General features: G+C 39.3%; 1 protein-coding gene across 1 annotated transcript in view; it reads left to right on the forward strand.

Moving 5' to 3' along the window:
* The window catches only part of IGF2R (insulin like growth factor 2 receptor), a 55,582-nt gene that overhangs the window by 24,053 nt on the left and 3,646 nt on the right, over positions 1 to 27,883 (forward strand). Inside the window, exons 16-45 of the mRNA XM_035538378.2 lie at positions 793 to 970; positions 1,533 to 1,648; positions 2,055 to 2,217; positions 2,842 to 3,021; positions 3,916 to 4,017; positions 4,714 to 4,815; positions 5,460 to 5,634; positions 6,478 to 6,645; positions 7,184 to 7,327; positions 8,176 to 8,354; positions 8,688 to 8,775; positions 10,260 to 10,466; positions 10,849 to 10,979; positions 11,596 to 11,693; positions 12,192 to 12,328; positions 12,923 to 13,113; positions 13,756 to 13,882; positions 14,245 to 14,367; positions 15,262 to 15,524; positions 17,206 to 17,418; positions 18,345 to 18,494; positions 19,568 to 19,729; positions 20,235 to 20,442; positions 20,830 to 20,976; positions 21,440 to 21,674; positions 22,692 to 22,828; positions 23,801 to 23,915; positions 24,850 to 24,996; positions 26,417 to 26,601; positions 27,350 to 27,536. Coding sequence (XP_035394271.1) covers positions 793 to 970; positions 1,533 to 1,648; positions 2,055 to 2,217; positions 2,842 to 3,021; positions 3,916 to 4,017; positions 4,714 to 4,815; positions 5,460 to 5,634; positions 6,478 to 6,645; positions 7,184 to 7,327; positions 8,176 to 8,354; positions 8,688 to 8,775; positions 10,260 to 10,466; positions 10,849 to 10,979; positions 11,596 to 11,693; positions 12,192 to 12,328; positions 12,923 to 13,113; positions 13,756 to 13,882; positions 14,245 to 14,367; positions 15,262 to 15,524; positions 17,206 to 17,418; positions 18,345 to 18,494; positions 19,568 to 19,729; positions 20,235 to 20,442; positions 20,830 to 20,976; positions 21,440 to 21,674; positions 22,692 to 22,828; positions 23,801 to 23,915; positions 24,850 to 24,996; positions 26,417 to 26,601; positions 27,350 to 27,536 — 4,758 coding nt within the window. The remainder of the gene's footprint in view (positions 1 to 792; positions 971 to 1,532; positions 1,649 to 2,054; positions 2,218 to 2,841; positions 3,022 to 3,915; positions 4,018 to 4,713; positions 4,816 to 5,459; positions 5,635 to 6,477; positions 6,646 to 7,183; positions 7,328 to 8,175; positions 8,355 to 8,687; positions 8,776 to 10,259; positions 10,467 to 10,848; positions 10,980 to 11,595; positions 11,694 to 12,191; positions 12,329 to 12,922; positions 13,114 to 13,755; positions 13,883 to 14,244; positions 14,368 to 15,261; positions 15,525 to 17,205; positions 17,419 to 18,344; positions 18,495 to 19,567; positions 19,730 to 20,234; positions 20,443 to 20,829; positions 20,977 to 21,439; positions 21,675 to 22,691; positions 22,829 to 23,800; positions 23,916 to 24,849; positions 24,997 to 26,416; positions 26,602 to 27,349; positions 27,537 to 27,883) is intronic.

Here is a 27,883-nt window from a genome sequence, read left to right on the forward strand (position 1 = left end):
TATGTGAGGTAGAGCCCGGAACTTGGGTGTTGCAGCATGTTTGTATTGCTAAAAATGCAGGCACAGTCCCAATGTGCACAACTACTCTGTGAGCAGCATTGTTCCATCTTCTACCAGCCACGTCTAAGGTGCAGTATCTGTGCAACACTTCAGATTCCAGGTCAGCCTATTGCTAGAGATGTGGTACAGTGCACTCACATGCAATTGTACTTGACTTTGCTTGATCTTGAAGTATTCTCCAGCTAAGGAGAGTTTGCTGCACCTATTTGGGGGAAGGTGGTTAGACTAGGTCTGAAAGAGCTAGTCTGACATTAACTCAGAGTAAAGAAACCCTCCTAGACCAAAGCTGATCCTGAGCTAAGAGCATACAAAGTTTTCTTAAGTGAGAAGATTTGCTGTTGTGCAGTCCTAGATCTTCACTGTCCCCACGTAGTTGCATGAAACCAGCATGAGCTTGCCATTAGGGTGTCTGCAGTTTGAAGCCCATTCTGAAGCCCATGGGAACTTGACTTTTCTGTCACTGTTCTAGAGAATGGAGTATTAGTATTTTAGGTACCTAAGTAAGGTATAACTTCCTTTCCTTCCCAAAGAAGGACACCTGTTCACAGTTTGTCTTTTGGCAGTGCTTTTCATCCTAGTTTTTGACTTTGTATAGTCAATCTTGCTGAATCCTTTTGTCTTACTACGGAGTATTCTATAAACATACCTGCGTGCCTACTGTTTGGTAGACTTTTCTTTAAGATGACTACATCTGAATTCTGCACAACCTCAGAGCCTGTTTTTATTTTCTAGTAAGAATCAGTTTTGGAGTCTTGGACTGCCTAATTCCAAACTTTCATATTATGATGGTCTGATTCAGTTGACTTACAAAAATGGTACAGCATATAATGATGAGAAGAAAACACAGCGATCTACTCTCATAACTTTCCTGTGTGACCATCAAGCTGGAGTAGGTCAGCCTGAATATCAGGTAAGAAGTTTGATAGGAAGAAGGGAACTGTCTACATCTGTAAGTCATGAAAATAATCACTTCCAGGCTGGTACAGCAGAGATTCATGGATGGAAATAACCATATCTATAAAGCAGACTGCTCAACAAAACAGGTATTTTTCTTGGTGTACCAGCCTGTACTCGTCTTGCCTACTGAACAGTAAACTGTTGATCTGCATCAGGGTTCTCACTTCGCTATTCTCTAGTTTCTGGGCCATATAATTACCAGTGCTTTTGATCCTCTTGTATTTCAAATTGGAAAAAAAGCCATATTTCTCGGCCAGAGATGTGAAGTGCTAGGACTGTGCCCTGTAACACAGCAAACAGCAGTTACGTTGCTATGGTTGTGTTTTTGCAAGTGTTTTTGGTGTTACAGCGGGGAAATAACGGCAAGATCAATGTGAAGATAGACCTGTGCTAATCAGTCTGAGAAAGTGCATCCCAAAACCCAGGGGAATAAACTGAACATATAAAGGAGTAGTGTTGCTTCACATAGTAGTCTGTGTGAAAGCCTCCCTTGACCTATTCTGCTGGTTTTTTAGGTAGAAGATAAATATACCTACAACTTCAGGTGGTACACTGAATATGCCTGTCCTGAACTGCCCTTGGAATGTATTGTGACGGATCCCAACACCATGGACCAATATGACCTGTCGAGGTGAAGTAACACAGTCTTTGTGTGAACTTGGCTATTCTAGTTTAGCGTTTAGCTGATTGTTTAACACTGGATGACACTGGTTTCGTGCATAAAAAGCACTAGAAAAGTGATCTCTTCTGACAGTCTTAACTGCAAGTATCTTGAGTATCTTGAAATGGAGATAATCTGGTATATTAACTCACCTCCTAAGATACAAGTTGACTTCTTGGGTTGGCTTTGCCTAACTTACTTTAACTGTTTTCTACCTTCCTAGGAGTAATTTTTTGCGACACTTAAAAATGAGGGGAAAAAGTTACATGAAATGCAAACTGAAATGCCTTGCAGTTTCTTTCTTGAAACTAACAAAGCTAAAGGGACTCTATGGATAACATGTATTCTTAGCATAGAACTTTTTCCTCCCACTCAGTTTAGCAAAGTCTGAGAAGAGAGGTGGAAACTGGTATGCTATGGATAATTCAAGACCAAGTGAGCGCAAAAAGTACTACATAAATGTCTGTCGACCACTGCTTGCTGTTCCAGGATGTGACCGACAAGCATCTGTGTGTCAGGTGGAATATCGACATGATCGTGTGAGTAGTGTTTTTGTCCCAACTCAGAGCTGATTTGCCCAAGTGATTTAGTTAAAGGGGAATACAAGATGAGCACGTGAGTTTTGGCCCCTTTGTGCAGCATACAATGGTATCCTGTGCATCCTTAGTGCTGGCATAGTCACTGCAGTATGGCAAACTTCTACCAGCCTCTTGAAACACTGAAGCTTTAATTTTTACAAGGTTCCTACTCTCAGCTTCTGCTAGTGTTTTTTAAACTTGGCTAAGCATGACAGATAAGTAAGCTGTAAGAATGGCTGGAGCCTTTTACATACTGTTTTAAAGAGCTGCACGAATGAAGTTGTACTTATTGCACATGAGGTGTAGGCCTCCCTAAACTCCTGAGCTGTGTAGCTGGTGTGATGGGTATGATTTTTGAGGCACTCTAGGCACCTTATTATAAAGTAAAACTTTATGTTGCTTAAATGTGTATCTTAAATATAGAATGGGGGAGGAATATACAGGGATCTCTAGCCTTCTCAGTTGCATTCAAAACTCAAGGTAATCTTCTGTACACAAGGTTACTGTGGTAGGTACCATTTTCTTGGGCATTTCTGTAACAGTGCACTTGAGTTCAAAATTGCTGATGGTTTTCTTTATTTCTAGGATTCTTACTATGAAGCCACCTCTATTAGCAATCTTGGTGTTGCCAGCAAAGAATTAGTAGTTGAAAGACCTGGTCACATTCTTCTAACCTATTCAAATGGCTCTGTGTGCATCAATGCTGATGGAAAGATGACAACTTATACCACCACCATCCACTTTGTCTGTTCCAGGGGCACTCTAGTAAGGACAAATGACCATTCAGCTGTTATATCATAGGAGGCTTTCCATCAAGGGTTTCATGATAACAGACTTCTTGGGGACTTAACGTTTTTACATCTGTTTTAAATTAGATGCCAGAGAAATGTGTATCTGAGATTGAGTACTTTATCGTAAGTAAGAAATAGTTAAGAACTAATAACCCTGGTGGAAACTGATGCATTAGGCTAGTTTAATTAGCGTGAGAAAGTGCATGAGGAGTCGACTGGAGTTACACGTGCAGACATAGCAGATCCTCTTAAGAGGAAGAACATTGTAAAGTGCATCTTCAGGCTGAGGTTTTGCATCTCTGTAGCTTGATTCTAGATGAGTTCTTAATTCTATAAAACTTTTGCTGAAGTTTAGACTGGGGAGGAACCACTGAAGCTTGCCTAGACTTTTTCATGCTGGCTTGTGAATTTGCAAGTGTTATTCCCCTCCCTTGCTCTTCTCCCCAAGAGGTACGGTAAAAATCTGGGACGTGGTGCAGTTATGAACTGCTTTGTTTTTGCCTGAAAGCACTGAAATGAATTCTGAGTAGTTATTATTCTAGTTGCCTCAGCTGACAGTGTTTTGTGGTACTTGATTTTTTTAGTGTGCTGTACCTTATACTCCAAACTCTCCAGAACTTAGGCTGAAGAAAGGTGTGATTATATGTGTCTGGGTTCAGTTTTGAACTGCATTTGAATATTTGTATATCAGATTCAGTTCTCCTGACTTTCAAAATAAAAAGGAGTGAGGAAATTGGGTTGGGAATTGTGTGCTTTTGTAGTGAAATCTTTTAGAACATCGCAATTTTAAAGCAGAATCTCAAACATGGAAGGTGTTGGCTGTTACGTTTTCCTTGATTCTGGTCTTCTCTGTGCAATCTGTTTCCAGAGTAGCAGCCCACGGTTTATATCTATTCAGGAATGCGTTGTCACATTCTTATGGGAAACTGAAGCTGCTTGTCCAATTAAGGAAACAAAAGATGATTCTCAGGTGAGAAAGGGTGAGACAAATGAGTTTATGGTCTTCACTTGCTATTTTTCTAGCATTCCTGGTTTCTGCATTTTATTGAATCTTAAAGAAAACTGCAGTGAAGTATGAAGTTGATCATGATGGAGTTTAGTGCTGTCTTACTGCTTTCTTCTTGATGTCTGTCTTGATGTGTTCATGAAATATGTAACTTTTGGCCAAAGTGGTACAGTGTGCACTCAAGGAAGAATGGCTTGCTATGGCGTTGGATGTTTCATTCCCTTATGAGATTGCTAGTAAAGTTGAATGTATATGTAAGGATTTCTATTGTCCTTGTTTGTGTACAGATTATCAAATGAGGTTCACTTTACACTGGGCTACTCAGTTGCTTCTCATTTACAGGTCTTGAAGTGATCACATTAGAGTAGAAGTATCCTTCAATTAAAATTCCTTTGCTCTTAGCTAACCTGATAGTATCTGTTAAACTACACTTTGATATCTTGATATGTGATTGATGTCAATGGACAACTGTGCAAAAGAATTGAAGTGTTGCTACTGCCGGAGCTGTACTCTGGTTGTCCAAATTAAGTTGCTGCTTCCTAGACAGGAAAGGTAGATATGCAAATCACTGCTTTGACTCTTTAAGCAAGCTAGAAGTAGAACTTAAACACCAGAAATGCTGAATGAGAAAATAATGCTGTCGTAACCTTTCTCTTGTAGACCTGCTCTGTGCGAGATCCGAACAGTGGCTTTTTGTTCAATCTGCAGCCATTAGCTTCAGGAAAAGGCTATATGGCAACAGGAATTGGGAAGAAATTCTTGGTAAGGATTTGGACTGTACAATCTGTTGCTTATGGATTCTGCTGTTGTATTTCTTCTGGTCAAGCTTAGTGAAATGGAGCTCTTGTACAGTTTTTATGAAATTTGAGTTGACAAAAAGTATTGTACTTGAGAAAAGAATAGAAGGTAACTTGCTTCATCATTTCAAATGGTCTTAAAAAACATCGGCGTTGTTTTATAGCAAAGCTAAACAGTAGTCTCACTGTAGTGGCACCGCTAGGCTATGCAGGGCTGATTATGGACTCTGTATAATACTAGTTTATCTACTAGTGTTAAAAATGGACGGTGTAAGCCTGAAAATGGATTTAATCTATCCATATCAGTGCTCTTAATTTGGCTTGCATATCTCATTAGTTCTAGGCTATCTACAGATAGTACCATAGGGTTTTTTCATCATTAAACCACATCCTGTACTTCCAGTGGGGAGAACTTGTGGACCCTGTAAACTGAAGAGTGAAGATGCTGTTCCTGTGTAATTGGTTGTCTTGCAGTCTGGAAATGAAAGGCATCTTGTGATGTTTGAAATCAGGCTTTAACAAATGAAACTTACTGATACATAAATAAGTCAATAAGTCTAATTTTGTGATACGGTTAACACTGTACACTCATGTTTTTAAAACTTCTAGCTAAACATTTGTGGGCCCATGCCAGATTGTGGTGAAATCAATGGAAAACAAGCTGCTGGATGTGAAGCAGAAAATCTGACATCAGTGAGGATGGTAGAATTGGACAAAACCCTGTATCTGTCTGGTGAGGGAGTTCTAACTCTTACCTACAGAGGTCCTCTTCAGGTGAAATCAGGTGAGTTCAGGAAGTTGTGACAATGTATTAGTGTTCTGTGAATGGTCTTCATTCCCTGCTTTGTTCATGTAGTAAAACCACCTGGGTTTGATATTTATCACTTAAACAGGATAGTTCATAGTAAAACCTTAGGAAGAAATCAAATAAAACTTTATCATTTGCATGACTTGATTTCTTCCTAATGGCTCAGTTTTGTGTGTTGGTTGTCTGTACAGTCTGCTGTGGTGATATCTCATTTTCTCATTTTCATAGCCATGATGGTTTTTCATTGTATAACGCGTACCAAAACAAGTGATTGAGCCATTGTGTATTTCACTGTTAGAGCTTCTACCTTTTTGGTTACTGTAGGATACAATGAAGACAAATACTCCCCTCCACTTAATTCTTCTAATCATGGGCTGTGGAAAGAAAAACTAAACAACTTAACTTGTGCTGCTTAAAAAGTATCAGTGCTTGTTTTCCAGTTATTACACAACCTAAATAAAATCCCACCTTTTGTGTGATGCAATTTAGAGGTTGCTGGTATAACTGATTTGATGTCTTGTTTTTTTCTTCACATATGTCAGACATGGGGAGCACAGTTGAGTGAATGTAATTCTGCTCTTTGAAATGTGTTAATGCTATCTGGTCTCCCATTTGGAAAGTTGCTTGAGACTGCTAGGTGCACTTTAGCACAGGTCTCTAAAGAAGGCTTATTTTTATTGTTCAAAAAGCATATAAACAGAATGTAGTGTTTGCCTAAACAGAAGAAGTGGTTAGAAAATATTAAAGTCAAGTGTTAGCTTGAACTTCAACTTAAATATTCTTGAGTGAACCAGCAGCAGATAACTATTTATTTTACAGGGACGTCAGACACTTTCACGGTGACTTTCATTTGTAATGATTCGTATCCTGGAGAGCTTAAGTTTGTGCGTGAAGAGATAAACAGTGTACTGAACATCCATGATACTTTTTTTGAGTTTCACACAGCTCTGGCCTGTGCTCCTGCTCCTGTAGATTGTCAGGTTACAGGTAAGTACCTGGGATTCAGGTGCGCTTTGTATAACAACTCTTGGAAGGATTAACTGAACACCACAAGCTCCTATGGAATAGGGCTTTGAGATAACTTAAGGGTGCCTGGTCTGAAGAAGTTTGTGAGGCCTGAGGTCTTCAGAAATGTTGTATAGAGGGAGAGGAAATGAATTGTTTAAAGCAAGTTTAACTTACAAAAACAGGTGAGAAGCTAATATGGAAAGTAAGTGCCACTTCAGTCTAACTCTGCAGAAAGTGGGTTAAATTTGTATTGCCTGTAGAAAAATGAACCTGTGAATTGTGGAATAGTTGCTTGTGGTAGCTAAACTGATTATCAAAAGAATTGTGTTTTAATCTAGTGTATCTTTACCTCTATGTGAACAGTAATCGTCTTGTCTCAATGGATGTCTGATGTGATTCTGAAAAATACCTTTAATTATGTGTATTCATCAGTGAAACATATCATCTGAAACCTGGTACTATGCTGCAACTGTCTAGCAGGTCTTTCAGTTTACTGTATGTACCACATCTCTTCCAGATGCTGCTGGTAATGAATATGACTTAAGTGACTTGAGCAAAGAGAGTGAACCGTGGGTTGCTATAGATACTTCCAAGAATGCAAAGAAGCGAACGTTTTTCTTGAATGTTTGCAAACCTTTGCCCTCTGTGCCTGGATGCCCTGGTAAGCCAAATAGCAAGCAATTCTTAACTTCTGATTTCTGGTGCCAGACCGTGCATGCAGAATGACAACCCTTGTTATTTTAATACCATTTCTTCAATCCTGCATGTTCAGTTGCTGAACTTGACATACCTCACCCAGGTCTACACAGGGGTATAATCATAGAATCATTAAGGTTGGAAAAGACCTCCAAGATCATCTAGTCCAACTGTACCCCTACTACCAATGTTGCCCACTAAACCACGTCCCTAAGCACCACGTCCAACCTTTCCTTGAACACCCCCAGGGACGGTGATTCTACCACCTCTCTGGACAGCCTGTTCCAATGTCTAAGATAATAAAGTACTGCAGATATTCTCAAACTGAGAGCAGTCTTAATGCTTAATCAGGACTCTTGCATTGAGATGTGTGGAAAAGCAGTTGGGGAAAACTGTTGAGGGGCAGTATTTACAAGTATCTGAACGTCTTTTAAAAGGCAAATTAAATGTTGATGCTTCTTAACTGAATAAAGTCTGAATGAGAAGCTTATGCCATGCATGTCTTACTGCCTTTCTAACCAGTTTGACTTAAACTTGTTGCTCTAGCCTTCTGAGTCTATATGGACAGATTAATACGGTTTTAAAGATTTCAGTGAATGCAGAACAGTGACTTGGTCTCTTCATCAAAGCCTCTAGGCACACAGTGTCTCCACATTTATGAAAATGCGTCTGCTGTGTTGTGCTTCAGGAGGTCGAACCGTGCTGAATGCTCAAATCTCTCTTAAAACTGTTTCATTATTGTTGTCTTACAATAAAGGTAACTCGTTGACAGAGCTTTGAACTAAAATACATTTTTCTGCTGGTTTCCTGTAGGTGGAGCCATAGGATCCTGTGTGAAATATGCTGATAAAAGCAAGAACCTTGGAGTCATTCAGATAAATCCACAGGCTGCTACTGATGGGTCACTAAGCATTATCTACTTGAATGGTGATACATGCAAAGATAAGCAACGTTATTCTACACGTATAATCTTTCAGTGCGATCAGACAATGGTAAATTTCTATGCTAAGAGCTATTAATACAGATGTAAGAGCTTCGACTTACAACGTAAACAGTTTCCCTTCTTTTTGAATGGACTGATTCGTTTAGAACAGCAGTATTGTGTATACATGCATTTTACTTGTCTTTCCTTTCAACTGCTTTCTTGAGCCCTTTGAACACAACAGTGGGCGGTATTGCAGACAGCTTTGTTCAAAATGGGTACAGACATTTGCTAAGAGACCTTAGACTGTGCAACCCCATTAAAAAGGGATTCTTCGTGTATATTTTGGGACTTGTAATGTAGTTTCCAGTAAGTCTCCTTCACATAGCTCTTTTTCATGTAGGGTTCACCAGTGTTTGAGCAAGAAAATGACTGCGAGTTTGTATTTGTTTGGAGAACCTTGGCAGCCTGCCCTGTTCACAAAGCAGAAGGTAAGTGTAGTTAAGCTTTCAAGTATCGAACAAATCTGTACAAGAAATGAAAACCTAGTGAAGCTACATTTGTTTCTTGCCCTACAAATCTGTCAGTAAAAGATGCTGGCTTGTAGAGGGAAATCTATTCAGAGAGTTAGTCCAACAAAGATTCCCAATCTAACAGGAAAAGTACAAATTAGGATAAGAGTCAAATGCGCTTTTCTATCTTGGAAAAGAAGATACAGTAATAATGCTTTCTGGTCAAATCATAGTGCTACCTTGTTAAACCAAAATCACAATGAAACTTGTTAGAGTCTTGCAAATATTGGTAAGTGTTAGATTTCATGGAAATGTGGTTGATCCTGTGCCTGTCAAATATTTCCTTGTCCCCCACTGAAAACTAGAAATCGTATTATGAACTTGACTCTCACTAGTCAATGGTGGAGACACCAGAGGGGGGAGTATCAATTTACAGTTGACTTCAGGACATGCAAGAAGGAATTGCAGGTTCTAGTTCTGATATTCACTTGGTAGGAAGCTGAGTGTGCAGGTTATCTTCTCTGCTCTTAAGAGCTTTGTTTTGCAGCTTGTAGATAAGACCTTGTGAATGTAGATAATACCTTCTGAAATATCAGACTTCCTGTAAAGTATCTGTTGCATCTGTACTCAACCTAGTTCACACTGTCAGTCATCTCCTATGGTACGAGAAGAATGCTTATCAAGCTGCTGCTATGTAGCACACAAGTACAGTGCAGGATGCTGTTGACGAGAGTTGTGGTTTTGAAGAGAGAACTGATATCTTGTCATTCATCTTGGTATCAACTTGTTAGGGGATTGAGGAAAGCATAGTCATGTGGTATGATCTGATTTTTTAAAAATCTTCGAAGTATTGAGCCAAGTGTCACCTCAAAACTGAGGGCTTAATCAGCAGTAATGTTACAGGTACTTTTCAGCTGATTAAACCCATGAAACTAGACACTTCTCAAACCTTTTCTCCATAGACTCTGTATGGCTTTAAGCTGTAGCTAACAATTCCTATATCAATTACAACCTAACTCTGCAGACTTGATAACTGTTAAAGAAAGATGCAAGACTGACATCTAGGACAGCTTTTGCTTCAACCTTGTGACCTCACTGTTTTTTCCAGATAATTGAGCAAGTGCTGGACTCAGTATCTCTGGTTCTGTCCTTAACCTTCAGCCTTGCTGAAGGAAGAGCCTGTGAGGCCAGCTTGAGGTGGTTTTTGGCGTACATTGTAGCTCTTACATCTTTATTTTTTTTAAATTGTATTTGTGCATTAGTTTTATTGTTCTAGGTCTTAGTAACTTCTCAAGACAACCTGATTAACTGGACTTAAATGGTTCTTTAGTGTCATTCCCCTGAAGTGCCAGCTACTTAGGTTTTGTGACCTTAGTTGTGCCAGGAGGTCTTAGTTGTCTAAGTGTATTTGGTGTGGCTCACAGATATAAGATTGTATTTTCATTCTTAACTTTCCTTTAAAGGAGAGAATTGCCAGGTTAAAGATCCGAGGTATGGTCATGTTTATAACTTGAAGCCACTTTCCAATAAAGACATAAAAGTGAGTACAGAGGAGTATGACTACTACTTCAGAGTTTGTGGAGAAATAACAGAACATTGCAAGCCAGAGGCTCGGGGCGTGTCATCGTGTCAAGTAAAGAAGATGGACAGTACTTTCAGAAAAGTAGCAGGTATGGCACTTGATCAGAAGGAACTTAAAGTGGGAAGAGTAGCAAGAGCTATTAATTTATCCAATAGTAGTTTTTGTTACACCCTGGTTAATCTCATGTTTTGTGAGATAAAGTACCCTGCCGGTTGTACTTCATGTGCAAATAAAATCTTATGTATACAGTTATCTTGCCACACAATTGGGAATGAGCTCAACACTACTACACTGAAACAGTATTCACTAAATAACTAAGTCATGTATTTTAGAGGAAGGTCTAGGTCTTTCTATCAATGCTTATTTTATTGTGCCTGTTATTGCTGTGTAACCTTGTTGCCACATGCATGACTGCAGTTACGCGTATTTACTGGATTAACTGTTTAATTTTCTCAACTTCTTGCTTTTAGGCTTGCATACAGAGAAACTGACTTTCAAAAATGGTTTGATAATGATTAATTACACTAGTGGAGAAAAATGTCATAAAATATATGAGCGATCAACTGCCATATTATTCTATTGTGACAAGACTACATCAGAGGTTAGTTGCAAAATACAATTCCTGTGTATATACTATCTTCCAGAGTTTGTCATCTTAATGTGTGGCAGGGTAAGGTGAAGAACATGAATTAGTTTCCTTCAGGGACTGCTTAAATCACTTAGAGGTTAAAATCACTTATAGGTTAGGTAGGAGATACAAAGCTCCCATGAGGTTTAAAAACAAACCGATTTATGAAAGGTACCTCCCTTATGCCCCAGGAAAGTTAGAACATGCTGTTCATTTAAGAGATGCCTGCTATTAGCAAAGCCCTTGGAGAGACTGGGAAACTTGCAACGAAATTCTTGTGCTTACCTTCCCGTTCATAAAGAACGGTGCCTAGGTTTACCTTTGGCTCTTGTCCTTCCCTGTGTCACGGAGGAGGGCAGTAGCTCCAAACGGTTGCTCTTTAATCAGAAGTGTGCATGTGATCAACTTGGGTTTGGGAGAAGCTGTGCTTTGAGCTTTTCAGGCCATACTGTTCAGATCAGAGGCACAGTATGTCTCTAAGATACTATGCAAATACAAGTTGCTGGGCCTTCTTGAAGAAAGACTGAGACCTTTTGGTAGTTTCTATATTTAAATTGGAGAAAGTACATTCCTTTTTTTTTTCTTTCAGCCTGTATTTTTGAAGGAAACTCCAGATTGCACTTACATGTTTGAATGGCATACACAGTATGCCTGCCCACCTGTTAAATCCACTGAGTGTTCGTACAAGTAAGTTGTTTCCACAAGTGTAAGATGGGGCTGTATGATGGCAGAAATGAGTACAGCCTTACTGCAGCTCTGCAATACTGCCTCTTTAGTTATTGTAATAATACTTGGTAAGTGTGGTCAAATATGGACAATTGCCTGTGAGTTTTAACATGTGCTGTCAGGATAAGTTTCTACCCTAAGATGAAACAACCTGCTGCAACCCTCCATTTGTGCTTGCCATGCATTAAACTTGTGTGCTTCAATGAAGTTAGAATTACTCTTGCATTGGCAGTAGGCTGTGTACACAGCCAGTTGCTGTGGATTAGCTGATGCAGTGATTTCTCTGTACTGAATTTGAAGTTTTTGGGGACCAATGAGTCTGGTGCAGAGTTCTTTTCTAGCAAGATACTCTGGTAGAGTTATTAAGATGAAGCTTATTGTAAATCACAATTTTGAAGTTACTGGAATTACCTTTTTAATACTACTTAATTTCACTAACTTAAATTCTTTATCTTATAGGGATGATGAAGGAAACTTCTATGACTTTTCATCTCTAACACGGCATAGAGAGAATTGGGAGGCAATTGCTTTATCTGCTTCTACACAGAAATACTATATTAACGTCTGCAAGTCTTTAGTACCATACGGTGCTGCACGTAAGAGCTAAATAAAAATATATTCTAGCTGTAGATAGAGGAGGCAAACGGTAGGACAGTACTGCTGGATCTTCAGAGTAAAAAATCGTAAAAGCAGATTATGTGGAGACAGTGGTGTCACTTTGGCACGAGAGGGAAGGCTAGTTTTTGGGTCTTATTTCCATGTGTTTGGTATATGAGATCTGCTTGCAGCTCATATCTTGATATTTTCAGCACTCCAGCTCTTCTTTTCTTACACAAAGTCTTCAATAGCTCCTGGAGATTAATATAATTTGGAGTAGGATGTTAATTTGTTTTCTGTGGCATCTTCTGAGCCTGGTTCCACACGGTGGAGTGGAAGACCAGGCATCAGGCTCTAGCCTTTTACTATGAGTAGTAGTCTGCTTCCCTAGTGCTAGCTGCCACTGCTTTCCTGTGTGAAGTTGAGGTGGTTGCTGCTGCTTGTGACTGGGGAGAAGGTGGATGGTTATGAGTATGATTGGGCATTCGTTTGGAGGTAGATCAGCCATGACATAACTGAAAATGGAGTTTTATTCCAGGCAAGCAGGCCTTAGCAACTTTTGGAGTAATAATGCAGTATATTAATCTGTACAGGTTCCTGTCCTTCTGATGCTGCTGCCTCCATTGTGGAGGATGCAAAATGTGTAAGCCTTGGAGAAGTGGCTGATGGACCCCGGTGGGAAAATGGCATTTCTGTTCTGAAATACATTAATGGGGATCAGTGCCCAGATAAAATTCGCAAGAAAACAACAATATTGCGCCTCAAATGTGATGAAAGCAGAATAGTAAGTGGGCTTCTCCTGGCAGGGCTTTGCGTTTTCATGAGTTCGTACCACCGCATCTGTGTGAAGGATGGTGGGATAGTTCTTAACTATTCCCTGGTCTTGTGCAGCTGGTTGGGAGGCAGCCCTATGAGCCTTATGAGTAGACTATGAAGTAGTACTTGACCTTTAGATGATGAGCAGTTCTTAAGAGATCATCTTGTACAGTCTAACAGTTTTTAGCATCTGTAATACCTTCAAGTTGTCTGTCTGTATGTTGAAGGTGAGCGTATTGTGGGGTAGGAAACATAGGGCAGTGCCAGTTGGCCAGTGCTTGGTTGCACTTCCGTGTGCGTAGCCATTAAGTACGCACTTGAGGCATTTCACCATAATGTTTTGGATTTTCTATTGCGTGGCTAGACTGCATTTAGCTCTACTCTTATCAGTTTTATTGCTACAGATAATGATTTTGGACTGTCCTGTGTATATGAGATAGCTACGGTTCAATACTGTAGCCTTGGGTTTATTCACTGCTCCAGAATGGGTTAATTCTTAGGACTGTTATTTGACATGAAGCTCAGCTAGAGGCTTCAGGAATAAGTCTGTGGCATGAAATCTTACAATATCACTTGAATTACAAGCTAACTGCTAGTGTTTTGTGTTTAGGAGTCAAAACCAGAACTTATAATGGCCATTGAAGATTGTGAATATAGCTTCTTATGGTTCACTGCTGCTGCGTGTCCTCTTAAAAGCAACGTGCAAAATGACTGCCGGGTAACAAATCCTGCAACAGGTAAGGAGAAAGCCCCAAAAACTTTGTAGGTGGAAAAGACTTCTGGAAGCAGCATTACTGTTTGTTCTCAAGGGATTTATTAGAAAAGGGTAGTGACTAACAAGCTTATTGGTGGTGGGTAGAAATATCGTGTACTACAATGTCCTTTGGAAAAGGTCTGTAGAAAGTTTGCTATATATCTGTTCTGAAACTAGTTTTGCCTCCAATTTTTGGTATGAATTCTAACTGTCTTCTAACCTAGCGGGCAAGTAGGTGCTAGTTGACCTTCCAACTAAAGGAAGTTGCTGAAAGCTTTTAATACAAAGAAACGTTGTGACTTTGAATCTGCAAAAAGATTAAACTACACCATGTTTTACCTACAGGTCACCTCTTTGATTTGACATCACTGAAGCGAGAGTCTGGTTATATAATCAGTGATTCACACAACAGAAGAATTGAGTTGAATGTTTGTGCTGAAGCTAAAAGTTCATGTGCTAATGGAGCTGGTAAGCATTTCATCCCTATTGTTACTGTATTTGCTGACTATAGTGTACCTGGAAAAAAAAACAAACAACGAACTACTTATGCCCAGGTTTGTGGTAAACTGCAAGTGGCAAGTTTTACTGAAAACACGGAAGGACTGAAGAGAACAATTGTATCTGAATTGCTTAGTAAGAGATACAAAAACTGTCCTAAGAAATAAAATGATGTGGTTCTATTAAATTTCCATTTTAACCTTAAATGGGTTTACTTACAGTCTGTGCCCTTATGTCTGTAAGGATGGGTATCGTTTTGGTGATGAGGGCAAGACTGTAGGTGCTGATGCTAAATCTCTTGACTGTTGTGAAAAGAAAGAGGATATTAGCTTTCAGCTAGAATGAATTGAGAGCACTAACTGCTGTGTGGTGGTTGCTGTGTTGATGTAATGCATCTTCATTCAGCCTTGTGTCCATGCTTCAAAATCTTGCCAGACCCAAATCTTGCCAGACCCCTTTCTAGCTTTCTGTTTTTTGGGTGCTTCTGAAATATCATTAGCAGCTAACTTGTATTTTAGGATTCTTACAGGCAGGCACCTTAATGAAATTATATATAGTCAAGGTGATATTTTTGTGTGAATATCTTGGATTTTCAGAGGAGTAATCAAAAGCTGGGCTCAAATGTATATAGTTATACTACATTCTACTGGTTAATAAGTTATTAAAGAGAGTATTTGGTTTATTTCAGTGCAGCTCAGCTCAGTTTAATGGTAAGTCCAGATAGTGTGAAAAAGCCTTTCCTATGGAAATTAGAATAGGGCTAGAATCTTAAGTTTCCTGCTGATCAGTAAGGTAGATGTGTAGTGCAGTTCTGAAAGGCAGTTACATCAGACTTCATCTGCTTTGTTCACTTTTTCACTGTAGCTGTCTGCATCACTGCTGGTCCAAAACCAATTAATGCTGGAAAATTAAGTAAAACTTTAACTTACGAAGATCAAGTGTTGAAGCTTGTTTATGAAGATGGAGATCCTTGCCCTGCAGACCCTGAACTGAAGCATAAAAGCTATTTTAGCTTTGTGTGCAAGTCTGATGCTGGAGATGACAGCCAGCCTGTTTTTCTGTCTTTTGATGAGCAGACGTGCACTAGTTACTTCTCTTGGCATACGTCCTTGGCTTGTGAGGAAGAGGTAAGAATTACTTCCATGGAAAACACTTCCGTAGGACTAAACTTCTGGGGGGGGGTTATGCATAATAATAGTGTATGCTTTAAATCCCTTGAGAGAAAGGTCTCTTCCTCTAGCACAGAAATGAAGTTCATATAGCAACTCTGAAAGGCTTTTTTATTGGTATGTTCAGCAGGGATGAACAGTAGTTGGCAAACTTGTGAACATGGTGAGTATGTTAAAACTTGAACTCTTTAGATCAACCTCTCTGGCATATACTTAAGTGCTTTTCTGTACAGCTGAAAAAAGCCATAGGCAGCTTCTTGGGAAGTAATAGTTAAGATCTTCCAACAGAACAGGCCAATAAATTGGGCTGAGTTGAGGATGGATGACATTGCTGTGCCTGGGGTTGGTCTTTTTTCTGTGCGAGTGACTAAAGGCTAGGTGAGTCTGATCAATTCTGTTAAGTGACAATTGTGAGAAACAGTTCTGGGAAACAAAGATTTTTCTCACGCTATCTGATAAACACTGAACAAAGGATCTGCCTTTGCTTTGTAACACAAGTTGTGATAACTTGATTTGGTCAACTCTGGATGAACTGGTGGTCCAGACAATACCTTGAGCTATTCTTACTGTAGCTAGTTAAATTGTTGCTGGTAACAGGTGCACAGAATGAAAGCCAGTAATAGGAATAGAAGGTTAAATGGTTTGTGTTCCCTGAGCCATAGGGTGAATTAAGGTCTCTTAACACCTGAGCATTAAATTTAATGAATGTTTAATCCTTGCTACTTTGAATACTTCCTAGTGTGACCATGGTTCTCTGACTAGTTGTTCCCCCCTACTGTGACTGCCTCAGTTTTACTATAGCTCTCACTTTCATTTAGAGAAATGCGTTTCCAGCTCTTTTCACTGATGGAAAATGTCACGTTCCCACTTCCAGTCTTTTGTAGGAGTTGAGCAGCATGCAGCTGTGGTTTCCTCTCGAGTAGTATGTACAATATGTGCTCAGATAAAAAAAAAATCAATAATGCATAGAAACAGTTGTTTTCTAACCTATTAACTTTGATCAGTTATCACTTGTGTGTTTCTGATCACTTTTCAGTGTATCCACAGTGCCCCTAGTTTGTTTCAGAGTGGTAATGGCTAGGTAGCAATAATGATCTCTTGTACTGAAAAGAAATTAAGACAGAGAAACAAAACTACCAATATGTGAACATGAATAAACTCCCCAGATTTCAAGTGTCAGTAAGCTTATGCACTTAAAAAAATGTGTTTCCTCAGACCCTGATTAAAGCAGTGCTCAAGCCACAAGCTTGCAGTGCAATAACTTTACATTGTTACAACCAAGTTTTTTTTTTTATTGGAAGTGGTCCTCATCTTCCCTACAACATTGAATAGGATGGAACTGTAAGATCCATTGATCCTATGACTGTAGTGACTATGTATGCTGGAGGCTGCATTCTAGAGCTTAGTTTTGATGTTATTTTGATATGGACTCAATTCTATAAATGTGTTTAAGAGCTTGACTTTTTTCATATGTAGCTTCTAGGTGCTTAGTATCTACAGCTAAGCAAAAGCCATAATAAATGCTGCTTTACTTGAATAAAACTTTGAACTTTTAAATGTAGCTACATTTCTCACTGTGGAGGAGAGGATGATTATCAGTAGGTCAAAACAAAAAATAATAAAATATGCTTTCTCATAGGTGAGGTGCTCAGTATTGAATGGCAGTTCTGTTATTGACCTGTCCCCTTTGATACATCGCACTGGGTATTACGAGGCGTTTGTGGATGAAGATGTAGCAGATGTTTCTCCAGACTTCTACATCAATATTTGTGAGCCTCTCAATCCTATCAAAGATGTTAATTGTCCACCTGGAGCAGCTGTTTGTATGGTTCCTGTTAATGGACCACCAATAGTAAGTATTAGGCCTGAAATTATGGGAACATGCATTTCCTTACTAGTTTATAACAGTATCCGGGACTAGAGACCTGATTTAAACTATAGGCTTTACAATGGAATAAATAAATGGACCACAGAATTAAAATCTACTCTGCAAAATTCCCTTTCTTTGCTTTCCCTACGAAGCAGTATTTACTTATTCTGAGCTCCGAAGATTTTTGGGTGTAGAGAGATTCCATGCCCTGATGAGTATGAGCAATTACTACAGAGAATTTTTGTGTATTGCTGCATGCCAAGCACTGAGCCTGGGAAGCAGAATGTCTGTCTGCTATTCAGTGGTGCAGAAATAGTGCACTTGATTCTATGATAGCCTGTTTGCAATATGAAGGAGGATGTGTCCTAGCATGCTCCAAAACATGTTTAGTATTTCTAAGAACTTGACAGCTGCATAGTCTTAAAAAGACTGCGACAGGATATCGGGCAACTTGTCAGTGTTATATGTCCTTAAGAGACTTGGGAGGCTCTTGCATCTGAGGTCTTATGTGCATCTTCTACAGCTCGCAAACAAAAAGTTGCGATGGTTTTTCATGAACTTCCACACTGATCTAGGGAACTTCTGCTAATACTACACCATTTTCAAGTGTTGGTATTTTTGGCACAATGAGTTTTAAAAAAAGAATCCACCCTTAAGATGCAGAATCTTCCTGGCTTTTGTGGCTTTTGTCAAGCTCAGCTAAAGGGTGTTACGAGCTGTGCAACTTGCTTTGTTAGGATTGAAATCTAGTAAACTGTTCTTTGAGTAAAGAATGCAGTTTTCAAAAGTGCATAGGAATTGTGCTATGTCAGCTAAACAGATGAATCTCTGAACTGATCTAAATCTGAGTTGATCTGAAATCTAGATGTGTGTTACTTTTGTCTTACTATATGTTTTTGCTTGTGTAGGATATTGGTCGTGTTACTGAACCTCCCAAGCTAAAAGAGGCAGTAAATGAGGTTTACATCACTTACACCAGCACTACTCCTTGTCAGATAAACAACAAATTGAACTATACTTCTCTTATTGTATTTCATTGCAGCCAAGGAACTGGTCTGGTAAGACATCTATTAAATTAATGTTGATATTGGTGTGCAATGAGAAGTGGGGAGTAACAAGTATTAGCTTTGCTTATAGCTAAATCAATGGTTCGTTTCCAGCACGTAAGGATGGTCTTGTTTCATACAGTTGAGCGAGGAATATGCTTAGTATTTGTGTTCTAAACTAGGCAAAATTTCATAGAGCATGAACTTTAGGCTTGAAAGTATCAAGTTGTGATGGTTTCAAGGATCAGATTCCACTGAAGTAATGTACTGATAACTTATTGCTGGCGTTAAGCTTAATGTTCTACTGTACTTTGTCTGGGTCCAAAGGTTGAACTTGTACCATAAGCTAAAACAAAAACCAGTGTAATTGTTTATAAAGCTATTACGAAATATTTCATCTGTGATGTAATCACTTCTGTAATCATATACAACTCTCAAAATTTGCATTCAGATGCTATGTTTTTTCATTGACACCTGAACAATTGAAGCTGCATGGTGGTATGAATTTAACATTCCCTGAATTTTTTTAACACTTAACGAAAACAGTAAAGAAGCACTTGGGTATATGTGACACACTAGATCTTGTTAAAGATGCTCAGTGGAACTGTTTTCCATCTACTTTCTATCAAGATGGGAGAAGAACTGAAATCCTAGGCGGCTCTGAGTATTACACATGCCATACTACTACTTTCATTTAAAATAGGATGACAAAGGAACCAACATTCTGTCCATACCTTAACTTTGTTAATTTTCTTAACTTTTTTTTGTTGTGGAGAAATACAGAAAACTCACACTTTTTTTTCCTGCTTGCAACCGAGGTGAACATCAAAATCTCGACCCTAATTATAGTAAGAAAACTTTCCTACTTCAATTCCTATTTGTTTTCTTTAGGTAGGTAGAAAGTTCTTCACCTAGAGCTTTTTTGGTACTAGTTGCAATATTAATGTATGGAGTTTGTCCTACAGTCAGTAAAACCTAGTCGGTAATAATTGAGGTTAACTGCTGGAGGGAAAAGAATAATGCAGAAAAGAACAAATTTTCCAAGGTTAAACCTAATCTTCTTTTATTGTGGTCTTTGGTAACAGGGCAAGCCAAAGATGATACGGAAACTTGACTGCAGTTTTGTGTTTGAGTGGGAAACTCCAGTTGTGTGCCCTGATCAAGTGAAAACTTCGGGCTGCTCTGTGACTGATGAACAACTACACTATACTTTTAACCTGACCAGCCTTTCTGGAAGATCATTTGAGGTAAAGTCTTCTCAGAAGGTTCTTCTAAACTTCCTGGAATGTGAGAAGAGACTGAAGTGTGTGCTGCAGCTGTGGTCAGTGTCAGTGGTGGTTTGCCTTTTGACAGAGGTAGTAACATGAGAGCATTGCCTTTCAATGCTTTTGAGGGGGAAGTTCATGACTCTACTGTTGGAAAGGAAGGAGAACTTTTCACTGAAGGGAATCTTGATTTGGCCTTGAACACGAAGATGTCTGCTGAACATACTGTATCCTTGGACCCATGGGTGTACTTACCTGCAGTTTTGCCGCATAAATGAAGGCCAAACTTGCAAAATTAGTTATCTGCATTAAGCAAGGACTGCATGAGATTTAGTTTATAAAGCACCCTGGTTGTTCTCGCTAAGTATTGACTTGCAGACTTCAGGAGGCAGCCTTAGAATCATAGAATCATTTATGTTGGAAAAGACCTAGTCATCTAGTCCAGCCTTTAAAACCTTGTTTCTGATGTTTCTGGGTGTCCACACAGGTACTTTCTGGATCCCAAAGTTACCATGTTAGTGTATGCAGTAAAGCAGCAGATGTGTACCAGGGAAAATGCAAAGATGGAGCAGTGTGCCTAACATCTGAAAGTGGTGTGTCATCCTTTGGAAGCCTAAAGGAAATGAAAATGGACTATAGCCGCCAGGATGAAACAGTCATCTTGCAGTATACAGGAGGTGATCGGTGTCCTCCAGGTGAGACTGCAGCAGACTCTATATAAAGAGTTGTTGGCTTTCTTACCCTTAAATCTCAGTTTTGTTGCTAAAGGAGGGAAGGAGCATCTATTTTGCATACTGTAGTAGAAACATGGTTTTCAGTCATGTGCACCATACTCATCTACAACATCAACGCTTCTCTTTTGGAACAGAGTGCAATTTTTCTGTAGGGGTGATCGTAGCTAATTGTATGCTACATCTGAGTTTTCTAATTGGGTTTTGACTTGATGTTTCAGTATTTGTTGTCTGCCTCTGCACATGACTTCTTGAATGGTGTTGATGTGCAGGCTTTGGGTATGGTCCTGGATGTGGATATGCCTGCTATTTGACTGCATGTTGTTCAGAGAGCATACCTTTCTTTCTCAGTGACTGAAAAGGGGGAGCTCTGTGTGTTCCCCTTCAAGTACAAAGGGAAGAGCTATGAGCAATGTATTACGGAAGAAAAGAAGAGGCCGTGGTGTGCTACAACTGCAGACTACCAGGGAGATGGAAAGTGGGGATATTGTGTTAACGGTAAGAACTTCTTATATCTAATATACAAGGCTCTGAGTTAATAGTGTGAGTTAGCTGTTATTAGGCTGGGCAGAAGACCTCTGATGTAATGCAATGAAATGAAAGGGGTGGGAGTGGGCAAGGTAAGGAATCTATGGAACAAACCTAATTTTACTTGAGAGAGTTGAAAGAGAAAGTTCATCCCTTTAGATATCACAGTGATTCAAAACCACATGTTCAAGTGCTGACTGCCTTGATGGACATCCCTCATCTTGGAGGGAGGAGTTACACAACTTCCTGAAAAAATAGCACGGGAAGTTAACCTAGGGAAGGAAGTTGCTAGGTAAAGCATTTATGCTGCTTCTCTCTCTGGAACAATACCTGATTAAAATTTCTCATATCTCTGAATTGCTACACTAAAATCCATACATGTCTGGAAGACTCTTGCAAAATAATTATTTTCTTCCAACCTCCCTTCTTATAGCAACTGCAAGAAGGGTGTCTACCATTATTTTCATATGTGATGAAAATGCTGGCAGTGGGAGTCCATACCTTATGAGTGAGATGCTGGGCTGTGCTGTGACGTTTGAATGGAAGACACAGGCTGTTTGTCCTCCAAAGAAGATGGAGTGCAAGTTTGTTGAGAAACACAAAACTTACGACTTGAGAATGCTGTCTTCTCTGACAGGCTCATGGATCTTCTTCCACAATGGAAACTCGTGAGTAATGAGCAGGGAGCAACCTGCTGCTCAATATATAGCTGAAGTTATAATGTGGCATAGTACTTCTGTTCAGGTCCATGTTCAGGGTTGTTTAAATTTCTGACAGCATCTTAAAGCTGTAGATGCTTAATGTTGTTTGTAGACCTTAAAAAAAAAAAAAAAAAGCACAAAGGGACCCATTTTATCTGAACAGGATGAATAATTATGGTCTTCGTCATCACGCTTCCCCTTTATTGGTTTCCTTTTAAAGAATAAATAAATCTAAACCAAAAGCTTTTTAAAAACTTTCTGCTTAAACTATCTTAAAGTAATTTTGTAGCTTAAATGCCTTTTTCTAATTCTTAGGTATGTTGATCAAAAATCTTAATGTTTTGTTTGTTCTCTCTTGACTCAAGCACATAACATGTTGTCTAAAGGTCAAGAAAGGCTTTATCTCCATAAAGACAGGGCAGAAAAAAAAATGCCAGTATCAACCTAAAAGAAAATGTAAATGTCAGGAAGTCATCAGCCTTTCTAGTCTGACCCACCTTGTTAACAAAGAAGTGAACTGGCAAGGATAAGAGCATCTAATTCAAAAATTAGCATCTAATTCTAAAAATATGGTAAACTGTGGGTTAACAAAACCCTACATAAACTGTAATGCTCCTAGTTCTTTTGTTCTTATAAAACTTAACTGGTATTACTCCAAAGAGGCTTACATTGAGAGCACTACAAGCTCTATAGCTGAGAGAAAACTTGTGTATTCCTTGTCTCCGTTCAAATTTCTAGTTTTGACTCGGGTCAAAACTAACTAGTGAACTAATCTGGCAATCAGTTTCTCTGTACAGTCATTTACTGTAAGTAAATGTTACTAAGAGTAACCTGGTAAGTGTTAACATGTGCTTTGTTCCTTCAGCTGGTTTGAGTATTTGATCTTTCAATGTGGCTAACTCCTTGCAAAGAGTTTACAAAGCTTATATTTCATCTTGACAGTTTAGCCTAAAGAAGCTTTTTTCTGCCATGTTCTTTGTTTAGGTACTATTTGAATCTCTGTCAGAGGGTACATGAAGGACCCACAGGCTGCCCTGAAAGAGCCAGTATTTGTAGGAAAAGCAACAATGGAGATGTTGAAGTTCTTGGGCTTGTTCATACACAGAAGCTGAATGTGACAGGTATAATTAACTTTTGTTCCTGTAGGGAGCTGAGAGAACCAAATCTTACAGCCTAGCTGTAATGGCTCTTAAAGGATTCTACTCAACTTTGAGATACTTTTGCCAATGTGTCTTCAGTATTTTCTGTTTAAAGAGAACAACACAAAATTAAAAGTAGTGTTTAGGCCATGAGAAAACATTAAAGCAAATAAGCAGTGTTGTAATTAAAGCTGTAACAGGTGAATTGTCTGCCTGAACATCAGGAAACACTTTCTGTGAGGATGACTAGCGCAGGTTGAATAGAGTCTGTGCAGTCTTCCTCCTTGGAGATCTTTCAAAGCAGTCTAGACATGGTCTTGAGGAAATGACTCTAGGGGACCCTGTTAAACAGGGGGTTGGATAAGACGACCTCCAGAGGTACCTTCCAACCTCTGACTGTGGGAGGGGAGAATTATTTTTGGTTCATCCTGTTTTGAAAAACTTGTCCGATGTCTGCTAATGCTTCCAATTAAAGCAGCATGTGGGAGATGACTAAGTGGCTTCTCTCCTAAGAAAAGGAGTAGAAATCCCAACTTTATTTAAGCTTTCAATTTAAAGAATCTTTTAAAAAATGCTGTTAAGTTTGTGAAAATGAGAAGTCGTCTAACCAGCTACAAAAAAAAAGATATATTGCATTTGTTAATTGCCTGAGTTTGTTTATAAGCTGCTTACTTGCTCTTAAGATGTCAAAAAGGACGTGTTAAATATAAAAGTTAGTCATACCCATACTGGCAACCTGAACATAAGGTACTATGTGAATGCAAAAGTTTTGGAGGAGTGATTTTTAAATGATCGTCATTGTGAAAGCCTCAAATCACACCAGTGCTGTAACTGGTAAATGATTTGTGGGGTGGAGGGACCTAGAAGTTAGTCTAAAGTAACGAAGTCTGGAGAAAGAACAAAGGAAATTTGTCAGTTGCTTAGGAAAACCTTGCATCACTATTTCTCTTCTAGGTGATACAGTGTATATTAGTTACTTCAGTGGGCAGGAATGCAGGAAAAACAAGAAAGTAACAACAGTTATAGAACTGAAATGCGCAAAAACAGTTGGCATGCCCTTGCTGCAGAGGTGAGTAACAAATTAGTGTACTATTGACTGATCTTCATGGTTTCTGTTGGACCTCTAATAACTAAGTCTCAGGACAGTGACCCTCTATTCTGTTGGACAGCCCCTAGAGTAATCTTGGTCTGTATTTGTAAGACATAGATCTCCTGAAGCTTCTGTACTCGTTCACTGTCATAAATAGCTGTATTCTGTATATTTTAAATTGCCTGGGCAAAAATCTAGGCATTCCACTCCTGAATTAGTAGACTGGGATGCTGTTACGTTGTCAGTTGTAGTAGAACTGCTCTTCTTAGTAACTTTGCTCCAAATCTACTTAGTAGACAACAGTTACTGTAGATAAGCAATTTAGATAAAACATGTTTTTGCTCCATTACTTAACCATACCAAAGCTTTGTTGTTATATCAGTCTAGACAGCGTCTAGTTAAATAATCTGTACTGAGTTATATGTGCCTGATCACAAGTACTAAAAAAGCTCAATGGCTTTTTGCAGTCTGGTTTTGGTTGACTGTATATTGGTTGTAGAATAAAGAAATTGAACAAGAGGCTGTGCCTGAGTCAAAGAACTAGGCAGCAAAATCTGACTAGCTTATCTTTCTTGTCGTGGCCAGATAAAGTGCAAAGCATTAAACCTGCCAAGAGCAAACTCGCACGTTAGTTAGCTACAGTATTTAAATAAAACCCTGTGATGTATTGTGTGACTTCTAGAACTTCTGAAGCAGGGAGTTTAAGTGAAGTCAGGTGACTGCTGTCTTGTACCCCAGATAAGATCAATATAACTCATGTAGCTTTTTTCAGTGCTTACTATTCTAGCTTACTCTCTGCATGATGCTTAGGCAGGAGATTCCCATACATGAGCAAATAGCTGTCTTCTCTTACTCAAGATACTAAGTGCTTGTTACTCTTTCCTGGAATAATCAGTTATCTGTTGTTTGGCAGGATTGATGAGAAAAACTGTGTTTACTACATCACTTGGGACACACGTGCAGCTTGTGCTGTGAAGCCACAGGAGGTGGAGGTAGTGAATGGAACAGTTATTAATCCTACAACTGGGAAAAACTTTTCTCTAGGGGATGTTTATTACAAGTAAGTTAAAGACCAAAACCAAAACAATAAAATAAAAATGTAGTTCTGTAGAACTCTACTACTGCAAGAAAAGAGCTTGGTATTCATGTTCCAATTTGCCTTAACAATTCCTAGCTGTTAAGCGGGAATTTGCTGACAGCCTTGTAACAATGGCTGACTTAAAGGTCTGGTTGCTACTGCAGCTTACAGCTGGGCTTAAAACTTTGAGCATGTCCTGGGGTATTCAAGACTAATCTAAAGTCTGCACATACACTATCGTGATGTTAGAATGCTTTATTGTGGGTTATTGCTCTTTTCCATAATGTGTAGACACTGGATCATTATCAGAGATCCTGATTTTTATCTACAGTACTCCTTGACTCTTTTCAAAGCACCTTTCTTCCTGCTCAGCAGATCCATATGCAAGCAAGAACCCATGCTTTAGTAACCTTAGAAGCAAAGGAGTACAGCTCTGGAGGAATGTTCAAGCATGACTGAACTCTGGACAGGCAGGGAAAGACCAGCAGTTACACTGTTTGTACTAACATTGCACATGATTCTGCTCCAGAAACTCTTATAAATAACTATATTTAACATCAATTCTAGTGTTATGGAAGGAAACCTGTCTATAGTAGTGTTATGGGAAGAATAAACTCTGCCTGCAGGGCACAATTCAGTAGTGTGCATTGAAGAGCGCAGGATTGGTGTAACTGAGCAAGTGCGTTTTGAATAGACCTGCTGCGCATGCATGTTTCTCTGTGCTTATAACGTTATCAGGTAAAATCAAACAGGCCTGAATGAGGGAGTAGTGGAGGTCAGGATGAAATGAGAAACTTGGTGTAATGTGGGATTAAAGTCAAGTCACGTTTGATCAAGCTCAGTCTTCAAGCAGGTGGCTAGAACAAATAACTCTGAGTCTCAGAGCATTTTAACTCTTGCCAGCAGCAAGGAGGGATATGATTCTAAGTGGTAGTTGTGTAGCACTTGGGTAGATCTAGTTGCCCTCCTGGCGAAAGCTTGTTAATTCATGAAAGCTAAGCCAGGCTATTTATCATAGCTACAGAACACTCAATATGGATTTTATGGTCAGTATGCTAGCTTGCATGAGAGCTGCTGAATCGTACTTCCGTATTCAGTTTGTCTTACTCCTTTAGGGGTGTTTTAGTGCTCGTGCACCCATTGAGGACAGTATAACTAGAAGAGTTTGGTTTTGGTGCATTCTTAGAAGGCTTTATGCTAAATATAATACTTGGTTGTAATACTCAAGGAGGAAGCTTCTGTCCTGTCTCTCTTCTGGCTGATGAGTCTATCACTCCAACTTGATCCAACTTGATCTGGAATCTGCTTGAGGTAACAGGTACTGCTGTTGCCAGTCTTAAGTCTTGGAAACTACCTAAGTCTGAGTTTAGACTTAGCATAGACCTGCCCTCTGTCTCCTCAGGTTGTACACAGCTTCTGGTGACATACGGACAAATGGAGATAAATATGTATATGAAATTCAGCTTTCTGGTATAACAAACTCAAGTTTCCCAGAGTGCTCTGAAGCTAACATCTGTCAGGTTAAAACTAATGAGCGTCGCTTTCGGAGAATTGGATTTGCCAAAAAAGCTAAATATTACGTTGAGGGTAAGTACTTGCTCACTAGCTGTAATTGCTTGATCTTCCATTTGAGTTGTTCCATTAAAAAACAGTTTTTGTTTCATGACATCTATGCTAAACCATTTCTGTGAAGTTGTCCGGAGTCTCTCTTCCAAGTCTTAAACTAAAAGAGGGTAAATTTAAATTGGATGTTTGGGAGAAATTCTTTGTCATGAGGGTGGTGAGGCACTGGAACAGGTTGCCTGGAGAAGCTGTGGATACCCCATTCCTGGAGGTGTTCAAGGCTGGGTTGGGTGCTGCTTTGAGCAACCTGTTCTAGTGGGAGATGTTGCTGCCCATGGCAGGGGTGTTGGAACTAGATGTTCTTTAAGGTTCCTTCCAACCATTGTATGATTTTTATAAGTTAGGCTGCTTCTTTCTATTATGTGGGCCCAGTTGTGAATGTGGCCTTAGCAGTGGATTTTGGGCTTGACACTTGTTGAAAGATTTCAGTAAAAATAATGTAAGACGAGTCTAGGTTTCCTGTTTTCCTCTGTGCTTGTGCTGTTCCACCTAGCTGCTTTTCCCTGTAAAGAGTTTAACCCACTGTTCCACAGCAACTGGGTGGAATGAGCTATATGAAAGTATAAGCTCACCTGCAGGTGCTGCAAAATGCAAGCTTTTACTGCAGAACAAATACATGTGATAACATAGATGCAAATACACAACTTTTTAGGGTATAGTTCTCTTGGCTGTTTTCAAGGAAGTGCTAAATAAGGTTTTCTTCTTCTTCTAGATGATGACTTGGATGTCATATTTTCATCAGACTCCAGATGTGGTAAAGATAAATCAAAGTTTGTCTCCTCAACAATTTTCTTCCACTGCAGTTCACATGTAAAGGAAGGCATCCCTGAATTTCTCCATGAAACAGCAGATTGTCAGTACTTATTTACCTGGTATACATCTGCTGTGTGTCCACTAATGTGAGTAGTTAACTCTTTTCTTAAAGTAACTCTTCTCAGCTAAAGGCTTTTTGTCTTTACTTGACAGAGTAATGGGGTGGGAGGTTGGGGACAAGCTTAAAAAAGTAGACTTAAGAGTAAATGGAATTAGTGACCATGTGTGTAATGTTTGGTGCATGGCAAGCATTTATTTAGCAGTCCGACTGATCTGGATCTAAAAGCTTCCTGTTTGCAGTGGAAATAATGGAGAGATATGGTAAGATTTAATACCATTCTTCCTGTTAAGTAAAACTTACTGTAGCTGAGAACATGCTGTTTCACATTACTGAGAGGAGTAATGAGTATTTGGATTTTTGTCTTCCTTGCCT

This window comes from Cygnus atratus, chromosome 3, assembly GCF_013377495.2.
Source record: "Cygnus atratus isolate AKBS03 ecotype Queensland, Australia chromosome 3, CAtr_DNAZoo_HiC_assembly, whole genome shotgun sequence".
In the NCBI taxonomy this organism is placed as follows: Eukaryota; Metazoa; Chordata; class Aves; order Anseriformes; family Anatidae; genus Cygnus; species Cygnus atratus.